Source organism: Manihot esculenta, chromosome 15 (assembly GCF_001659605.2).
Source record: "Manihot esculenta cultivar AM560-2 chromosome 15, M.esculenta_v8, whole genome shotgun sequence".
Classification (NCBI taxonomy): Eukaryota; Viridiplantae; Streptophyta; class Magnoliopsida; order Malpighiales; family Euphorbiaceae; genus Manihot; species Manihot esculenta.
In genome coordinates, this window is record NC_035175.2 from 24364494 (window position 1) to 24374959 (window position 10466).

Here is a 10466-nt window from a genome sequence, read left to right on the forward strand (position 1 = left end):
ATTAATATGACATAGCACATCAACGACGTTCTTTTGTGTGTGACCCAATAGGCTCACATTAATTGGCAATAGGTCCAGTCCTACAAGATCCATAAATCATAAGTGGTCTCTAGTAAGACATTTTAACTATCCAATTAATATAAGGATTGATAGTCCGATAAGGCCTAATAAACAGAACATGTATTAATTCATTTGTCACACAATATCAGGTTTAAACACAAGTCAAAGTCATGGTCAATGTCAAACTTATAATGTTTAAACTTATGATTTCTCGATCTCTAAGTAGACTGATAAAACCGAATGATATCGATCACACTATCAATTCATTTGAGTACGGCCATGCATTTCTCAGTCTCACTTATCGATTTCGTGAGTCGGATCGATATTAGAATTTAGATTAACATAAATCTAAAATTTATAATAAATTTCAAATTACATCAAGCTCAAAATTTGACTTAAAAAGAAAAGATCAAAATTAAGAAATTAAAAGAAAAGAGTTTCATCATAAACTGGATATATCAATAGAGAGAAAATTCACGTAATCTACATATTGATGCGGAACCCTAACCTATTAGAGATTGAAACGACACATACCCTAGTAAAAAGAATTTAATTCAGAAAATAATTCCCCAATCTAAAGTACCTTTAATTAACATGCAATTAAGAACACTTATAACTGATTAATTTTAAAAGTAGCAATAATAAGAATCATACAAGTTAGTATCAAACCTTATTCGTGATACAATGTCAAAAACCAAGATCTCTCTTAAGCTCTCAAAGAAGAATCGCATAAAGCAATTTTATTAAATAATTGATAATCTGTCTACAATATGAAAAAAAATATACTTTATATACCCTAGAGCAGCCTAGTCTAATTAAAAAAATAATAATAATAATAAGTAAAAACGTGAATAAAGAGTCATGATCTTTGCTACTTTCCACTACTATGCATGGTTAACTACCCACTACTGAATTAGTGATAGGGAATCTATTAATGTAAATACAAAATTTGAATCGTCAATAAGGACACATTCGATCTAATTGACTTGAAATGGCCAGATCGTTCTTCAACTTCAAAATGAACTTGCAAAACTTCAACATATCCCTTCATAAATCCTTGAAGTGCTTCCTTCAACCTCTTGGATCTCAACCTTATAATTGGTCTTTGAGGCAATACTAGCTCATTATTTTTGGTGTTGTTGGTTGTGCTTACATTATTAAAACCCAATAACTTGGGAGAACTCAACTCATCCTCACAATCCACAATATTCTCAAATAATCAAAACAATAATAGTTACATCATAGGGAGCCAAGCTCTCCAAAAAAAATTCAATATCACAGAATACACATTAGTTTGGAGGAATAATGCTTACTTTACAAGCATTAAATCTTACAATTGCTGCAGAGCTTTAGAGTTAAAGTTTAAAAATATCAAAAGAAAACGAAATGGAAAGTACAGTAATCCTACAAGAAATATTTGCAAGTCAATCTTTCAAGGAAGTCCACCTGTCATTTAGAGAAAAATGTTTAAACAGGGGTGAGCGTTCAATTCAACGAATATAGATATTGATTATTAATTTAATTTCTATGATTATCTAATTCTAATGCAATTCTACCATATAATGGTCACAAATTAAATAGTAAAAATAAAATACAACATTTCGCACAAGGTGATTTGGAGCCACTCATACACCCATACACGCACCTAGGGGAGAGCATATCTCGATTCAAACTGAGAAACCAAACCGAACCGACCGATTTCAGTTCAGCAGTTCAGTTAGTTGAAATGTTTGGTTTGGTTTGGTTAGTATTTTTCAGATTGTTTATTTTTCGATTCGGTTCGATTTAAACGTGTTAAATAACCGACTAACCGAACTAACCGATTTTACTATATACTATTATACTAACCCTTACCCAATCTAGCCAGCAGTCCAAGCCCAACCTCTTTCCCCCTCCCTTACCCAACCTAGCTAGCAGCTCAAGCCCAAACGTATTAAATTTGTAAATTTTGATTTTGATATAATCAAACCGAACCGAATCGATTTTTATTAGTTTGATTCGATTTGATTATATCTTAATAATCTATTTGGTTCAATTTCTAATATTTTTAAAATTTGGTCTTCAATTTTTTTGGTTCGGAATCGAACCGACCGATTGCATAGTCCTACACGCACTCATTATACTATATATATGTGTGTGTGTGGGAGGTAACCCCTACATAGCTCTCTTAATTCAATAGGTCAAACGAGACCAACTCAAGCTATTTTCCCTTAATTCCAAATGCGAGAGACAGTGAGCTCAACTCAAGGCGATCTACATCGACTTATATATCTATAAGGACCAAGCCCCAAGCAAAATTAACTTAACCAATCTATCCGTCCTATTTATATCCACAAAATACTCATATACGCTCACTCACTCGGCTCCAAATTAACTCCAAGACGACACTCATAAATAATATCACAATTTATTTATATAATAAATAAATTGTTTATGATAATATAATTGTATATACATACATTCATGATGTATGGGCATGCCAAAATATTTAATAATATTAACATCGTAAAAATAATTAACATCTAATTCTGACCCGTTGTCTAATGGTCCTGTTAGGAAGAAGATGGTTAATTTGAATTACCTATATACAAATACCATAAAATAATAATAAAAAACTATCAATAAAGGAATAACAAGGCAAAGACTTAAAGTTTGCATCGAAATTTTGGCAAAATTTTCCCTATATCTAATATCTAATCATCTTACAAGACGATATACTTTATATTTCTCAATAACCCAAAGGCCTCAGACCTATAACACAATAATACATAACTTTGCTGAGTATTCTCAAACCAATCAACAATAGTAAATTATAAATTTTAACTCGCATTTAAAATCCTCTATAATTCTACAAATATTGAATATGTTAAAAAAAATTCCACAAATTTTCCTAAAGTCCTTAATTATAATATATCGTTATAGCAAATAACGTTATTCAATTATAGTCATCCTAATATATTCAAAATTGTATTAAGGTAAACATGAATATTATAGTAAAATGATAATTTGAGTTTGGGTTTATAAATACTCTTTCTGATACCTAGAACACGTTTAGGGCATCTGAAAATGGTAGAAAAGATTATAATATTGACCCATTTTGGAGGTAAGTTCCATAGCCTGCACGCTCGGACTAAAATTGCAGTTTTGGGTGGCTGTAGAATTTATCCAAAATAAAGGTATCTACACGAAGTCCATAATATCACGCATAAGAATAAATTTTTATTTCATAAAAAACATGACTCTAAAGACTCGAAAACTCACTGCCAAGCTTATGGGTCTCCAAAATTTTTTGGTGTCAAAAAATTATGAAATTGGTATCCACGAAGCTCTCAACGAGTATGACACGTTGGTAACTTTATATATATATATATTTTTTATAGCATATCTAGTTTGAGAGAAATCTCAAGAAAATGTAAAAAGGTCATAAACTTTGAATGTGCAAATCGAATGATGATGGCGGGCAAGATTGGCATCTATGTGAAGTCCGTGAAGAGAAAAATTAAAAGAGTCCAATATTGCCGAAAATGGTGGTCGGAGGTGGGAGAAATCGAGAAAAAACTGATGGGAAGAAAAAGAGAAGGAAAAGAAAGGGGGAGGATGTTGCGTGAGAGAGGAGAAAAGGAGTTGCACTCGGTTCGATTCAATTGATTCGATTCAATCGATTCGATCTGATTAATTTGATCTAATCAGTTCAATTTGATCATCAGTTTGATTCGATCGGTTTGATTTATTTATTTATTATTTTTTATAATTTTATTTCTAGTATTTTTAATCTGCCCTTGTAACGGTAGATGAATTTTAAAAAAGAAATAAAATTCATGGAAGTCTAAGAAATTATAAAAAAAAAAAACAATAAATTTTAAAATTTGTCACGTTATCTTTAAATAGTTTAAAATAAATTTTTAAAATTATATAAAATAAAAATATAAAATTTTAAAAGTTAAAGAAAATTTTATAATAAATTTAAATTTAAAAATATTAAATTATTGCATTGATAATAATAAGAGAAATAAATAAAAATTTGAGACGTTACAATGATCTTTCTTTGATATCGAGTCCGCACAACCATTTGCTCCCTATAAATATGGTTGAAAGTGATACACCATCAAGCATTTACGAGTCTTCTAATAGCCATGGTAATATCGTGCAGCTCTCTTAGGGCTGCAATCTTTCTATTCAACATATCAATTGCCATTTTGTTGTTGCTCTTTAAGACAAGATTATGAACGCCAACCTCGCCACAAGTCTGATCCCTTCATGGATTGCTTTTAGCTCTGCGCCTACGATGCTTGTTGTCCCAAAATTTGCAGCAAACCCCTTTATCCAGTCACCTTTGTGGTATCGGACTAGTCCACCTCCAGCAGCTCTGTTTCTTTCAGTGTGCTAAGAAGCGTCCATATTAATCTTAAGGAAACTCTTTCGGTTTTGTCCATAATACCCAAACCGGTTCTCTAAGATTATTTAAACCAGCTCCAAGAACCTGAGTACAAACATGTTTGAAATCATCATCAATCATAATTCAATATGCCATAAAAAGTCACAGCTGAGGTGAACGACTGTCGTGATAGATATCAACATTTTCATTTAAGGGTAAATTACACCTTAACCTTTGAATTTTAGCATAATTCCATATTAATTTCTATATTTTTAAAATTAAATACTCAAATTCTTTTATAATTATTCCTTCTAAATTAGAGATTCTTTCATCTATAAAGTTAATAGAAAAATAAATATTTTAAATACCTAAAATACTATCGTGACTACTTAAATCCCTGTCAATGCAGGTGAATCATTTTATCTTGAAAAATTACACTTTAATGCATAAATTTTTGCGCAATTAATATATCAGTCTCTATATTTTTAAAATTGAACCTTTGAATCTCTTTATATTCAGTTCGTCAAAAATAACTATCCTTCTATCTATTATAGATGTTAGTTTAAAGTTATTGGATGGTCAAACTTATGAAAATAAATTTTTTCTAAAATAATCTTTGTAAAAATCTACAACTTACTTAAAACTACTTGGTATCACCTAAAAATAGTTGAAATTGTAAGTTTTTTTTAAAATTGAATGAAAAAGCTATTTTTGAAAGTTTTAAAATTATTAAGTACTGAAATATTTTAATGAATGGAAATCGAAGAATAAAAATATTAAAAAATTAATTAAATATAATAATATGGACAAAAGTTATTAGGGATTTAAGTATTTTTTCAAATAAAAAATGAATAATTAAAATACTTAAAGTTTAATAAATGACAAAAATGATTGTAACCCTAATTCCTTAACCTTTCTAGTTTAAAAGGGGGGCAATATAGATTTTTTCCATACTTTTAATGATAAAATATGAATGGAAGGACTGAAATTTAGATAGACTGATTATAGAGTAATTTAAGTATCTGATTTAAAAATATAAGAACCTATATATCAATTATATTAAAATTTATAGACTAAAATATAATTTACCTTTTTAAAAAGACAATATAGACATTTTCATAATTTTAATGACAAAAAAAATAATCTCTAATTTGAACGGACTAATTATTTAATTGTTCGATTTAAAAAATATAAAGAAAAAAATAAGATAAATATATAATATTTTATGAAAAATAAAAATGGTTCATATATATTATATAGAATACACTTTGTGGCAATAAATTAATGTAAATTATTTTTTATTTTTACATTTTGCCTTGTAAGAGGAAATTATATCAACCTTGGCTTATGGGATTATAGAAAAACGGAGTCAAAGATAAATGAAAATTTTGGAAATGTTGAAAAATGATTAAAAGCATATAATTAAAGGCAAATTCAGCAATCTGTTTCAGTCTATATAGTGTTCCAACTATGTCTGCATTGCAATTTAAAAAATTACCATATATATTCCTGTTCGTATCCGTACCATATAATCACAAAACACGTATCGCACGTGTAAAAAGTTGGAAGGAGATGTATTTTACAATTCCCAGTTTACGAACAAAAAGCATTCATAGAGTAGAACATCAACAACAAGCTCTTTTATCCACTGTAGACTCGGTCTAGGCAAGTTTTTCCTTCTTCCTCTATTACCTTTCATACTCATCTTCATAGCTCTCACATGTAAAGCTCAAAAAATTCTTTTGTTCAATTCATAACTCAAGGGTATTATCAGTACCCATGAGTGTAACCAACATAGTTAATTCGAGGTCCAATAATATGGTGATTATACAGAGGATCTCCATAATCAACAGCCTTTATCACCACAGCTTCACGCCGGCCATCCTGCTCTTGAACAGCCCCAAACACAATCTCATTTGTCTCACAGCTCTTTTCATAGTATGTGTTTGGTTTAGATGTACAATGCCTCTGATGATGCTGATGCTGTTACAGGTGATGGTGCTGCATCTGCATTTGCTGCTGCTGTTTCTGTTGGTCATGAATGGATAGGTTTTAGTTGGGGTAGGAGTTCTGGTTCCTATTGATGATGGCTCATCTTCATCTGGAATCACAAAACTTCCTTTCATTGGCCATGCATTTGAATGTTGGAGATGTTGCTGGTACTGGTATTGCTGTTGAACACAAGCCTCCCAATGGAACCAAAAACACCCCCGTCAGGTTTCTCACCTTCACATTCATTTGTAACTGAAAGCGGGCTGACTGATTTTGGAGGACCTTGGTATGGTGCATTTAGTGCAACTTTCTTTATATAAGCTGTTGAATCCTATAAAAGAAAAAGAAAAGGCATTTGAAACACTCTCAACATCCAAAGCATGCAACACATCATGCAGACCTCTTTTATAAAAATAAGTTTACGAACAGATGCTTCTTCGATTGCCAAAGACATGGGAGAAAATAACTCATTCTAAGCTGAATAATTTCAAAATTAATAAACTAAAAAAACAAAAAGAAAAGAAAAATCTGATCTGCTCATTTTAGACAAGATAGGAGCATTGCCTTTAATTATCTAAAGAGAGATTTACTTACATAATTGGAGGAAAATAGTGCTTGAACCCTGCGCTGCAACAATGCTACCATGTAACCAAAGAATGCTGCAGCAGCTAGCACTGCTACCCCTAAAATGACAAACACAAAACATAGATTTCCATGATCATAGGGAAACAAACATACATATGGATGCAAGTTGGAATATTTAGCTATACCTAAGTGGAAACTATCATCATATTGATAGCTACAATCTTCATCATGGAGTTGAATCTCTCGAATTGCCTGGTTTCCTCGATCTATAACAAAAAGAGAGCAGCTACTTCCAATATAAACCACATCAAAATCATTTGAAAACTTTGCATCTTCACTTGGACCATCAACATGATCATCTCCATCAACCCATTTTCCACCTGCAATAGTTGTAATCCCTGCATAAAGATAGTTATATTTGTAACCGCTGTTAGGAATAGCCAGTGAAATTTCCAAAACCAAAAAGTCTATGAAATCAGAAGGTTTAGGATATAATGGAGGAAACATTTGCTGTTTCTCATAGACTCAAGTCCATGAACTTACCTCCATCACTTATCTTTCTGATAGCCATGTTCATTGTGTCTGCTATATATATGTTTCCTTGGTCATAGACTGTAAGGCCTTTCGGGTGGTTCATTCTTGCTTCTCTTAGCCTCCTATCTACATGTCCAGTGTACCCTTCAGATGATCCAGCAATCAGCTTGGGCCTTCTATCTGCATTTCCTCACTCCACCTCAGTAAATAATTAAAGACTGATAGGCTCTACATCTACCACAAATTTATTGCACTTTTCCAGGAAAAACCAGTAGATAATAGCAAAAGAACAAAGAGGAAGAATCTGCACCATTGAAAAACTTATCAGTTATCTTGTGAATAGTTACAGATTCTTTTTGAATGTTTAACAAGAGTAACTACCCTTGAAAAGCAACTATTGAAATTTGGTTCTCATTATTGAAATGGATTACGGCTTCAAGCTTCTTGAAGAAACTTGAATAACAGACTAATTTTTAAGTACACAACATAAAAAGATTAAAGATTGTGAAGAGATAAAGAGATATAACACGAGTGATTAGCAAGGTTGCTCTAATACACGAGTGATTAGAGACTTGTAGTTAACAAAAGCATATCATACACATTTGTAATCTTCCTTTTATTTCTCTCTCCTTTTGATGATAATTTGGAAACTGCCGACTGATTTAAAAAGACAGTGAATCAAAGAAAGAAATCCCAACTATGAAGCTACCTTGAGTTTGTACTGTATACATTTTCACCAAAATACAATTCAAGAACATTTCTAAAAGCAACTATGCAAAAATCAACTTACATCTAGATAATGGTGTTGGGATCTTGTAAATATTACTGTTCTCTGAATCCAAAACCAGAAGCTCTCCACTTGGAGATAACTCAACTGAGTATGGTTCAGTTCCAAGCTTACTTCCATCAAACACCGTCTCCACCGTGTATCCATCTTCAAATTTCATCATCGAACTGCTAGAGACAGCTGAAATATCGATACCCATAGAGTCCATCACATATAAAGAACCTCCAAAAAAGAGAAAATAACAAAATGAGGTCTTACAGGACGCGAGACCTGTATCTGTTTTAGTGTTGGATTTGAGAGACCAGAGGCACTTAACAAGTGCAGAGACGATATTGGATACAACCCCATTTACGATTTCTGCATGTATAGTAAAATGCAAAAAAGAGTTGAATTAAAAGATGTGTATAGAAACAGAGAAGTAAGCAAAAAATGCCAAGAACAAGAAGGGAAAAACGTAAGGAACAGAGTAAAATGTGAGCTTATACTTACTGGCAGGATGTGCGGCTGAAACTGAGGAAGGCAAAAACAATCCAATGTGAGCTTACACTATGGAGAAGCAAAAAGATGAAGGCAAAAACAATCCAATTCTTAAGCATTTTTGGGTTGTTTCCCCCCCCCCCCCCCCCCCCCCCCCCCCCTTTCTTTTTCCTCCTTAGCTGAGGAAGCCGAAGGAGAAGGAGAAAATGCTCGGATGTGAAGAGTTAAGTTTCTCAGTCATTACTAATTACTCACTTGATGAGGCCCCACTGTTCTAGTTCGGGACTTTTCCTTCGTTTGCTTTTACATCGTAACTAGGCAAATTGCCCGCAACATTAAATATTAAAATATTTTATATTATTATTATTATAAAATTATTTTATAAAATAATATAAATTTTTTTTATTTATATTTTTTATATAAATTCATTCTACTTATTAAAAAAAAATAAATTTTCTTTTATATTTAAATTTTAAATTTTAAATTATTGATCGATAATAATATATCATAATATATTATTTTATCTCTTAAAATTTCAAATAATATAGAAAGATATTAATTAAATATATAATTTATTACTATAAAATTTTAAAATAATTGTAGAGAAAAATTAGAAATTAATTTTTAATTTTAAAATAAAAAATTTTAAATATTAATTAAGTATAAAATCATATATAAAGAAATTTCATTATATAAAAGAAATTAAAAATTTTAATACTTATTATTATATAATAAATTATATACTTATTATAATAATTTAGATTTAATAATTTAATTATTTAAAATTTATAACACTTGATTTAAAGTATTAAAAAATATTATTTTATTTTTTATTATACTTTAATTATTTGTATTTATTTTTTATAAATTATTTAAATAAAATAATATTTTATGCAATTAATTCTATTGATTCTTTAATTATTTTATACTTTATCACTTATAATTCTCTATAAATAAATAAAAATATATAACATTTGTTAATTAGATATTATATATAATTTTAAAAAATATCAAATAAATAAACTACTGTTAGATAATAAAAACTTTTTACATAATATATATCTATATAACTTTATAACAGTGTTTTATTTTATTATCTAAATACCTTTTTATATTATAGTTTTTTTTTTTTGAAATGGAGTTATTTAATTTTTATAAACATATTTTTAATATTTTAATTATTATTAAATAAAAATACAATAAATTTTTTAATAATAAAATACGATAAAAATTTTATTATGATATTATATTAAAAAATAGTAGAAAATTAAAAAATTAATAACAATAAATATATGTATTTATTATATTAAAAAATAGAAAACTAAAAAGTCATATATTAATAGTGATGATAAAAATAATAAATTTTATTTAATATATATATATATTAATTATTATTTTATATAAAAATAAAATTAAAATATAAAAAGTTATAAATTTAGATATATTTAATAGAAAAACAAAGAAATAACATAACTATTGAATATTAAATATTATTAAATTGATAATTGAATAAATAAGTAAATTATATATAAAAAAAAGTTTACACTTGTGGTATATAACAAAATAAAATAATATTACATTTAAATATAAATAATATTTTTAAAGAAAAAAGAAAAATATTAATTTTAAGTAACAATTTTATTAAATAATTAGGGG

The 10466-nt window shown here is 29.1% G+C and overlaps 1 protein-coding gene across 1 annotated transcript; it reads right to left on the reverse strand.

Moving 5' to 3' along the window:
• Positions 1 to 5915: 5915 nt before the first annotated feature.
• Positions 5916 to 8848, reverse strand: LOC110607841. The gene is made up of 8 exons (XM_043951392.1): positions 8823 to 8848; positions 8604 to 8690; positions 8337 to 8513; positions 7556 to 7726; positions 7198 to 7410; positions 7022 to 7110; positions 6561 to 6758; positions 5916 to 6421 (listed from the first exon to the last, which is right to left on the reverse strand). The coding sequence occupies exons 3-8, from the start codon at positions 8494 to 8496 to the stop codon at positions 6206 to 6208; spliced, it is 1047 nt and encodes a 348-aa protein (XP_043807327.1). The 5' UTR covers positions 8497 to 8513; positions 8604 to 8690; positions 8823 to 8848; the 3' UTR covers positions 5916 to 6205.
• Positions 8849 to 10466: the final 1618 nt, after the last annotated feature.

Bases quoted from the DNA above. Each gene is read 5' to 3' on its own strand.
- LOC110607841 (XM_043951392.1), bottom strand. From the start codon at position 8,496: ATGATGAAATTTGAAGATGGATACACGGTGGAGACGGTGTTTGATGGA. The intron at 7,727-8,336 runs GTAAGTTGATTT...GAGGAAATGCAG, and splicing joins CCCAACACCATTATCTAGAT to ATAGAAGGCCCAAGCTGATT. The intron at 7,411-7,555 runs GTAAGTTCATGG...ATCTTTATGCAG, and splicing joins CAGAAAGATAAGTGATGGAG to GGATTACAACTATTGCAGGT.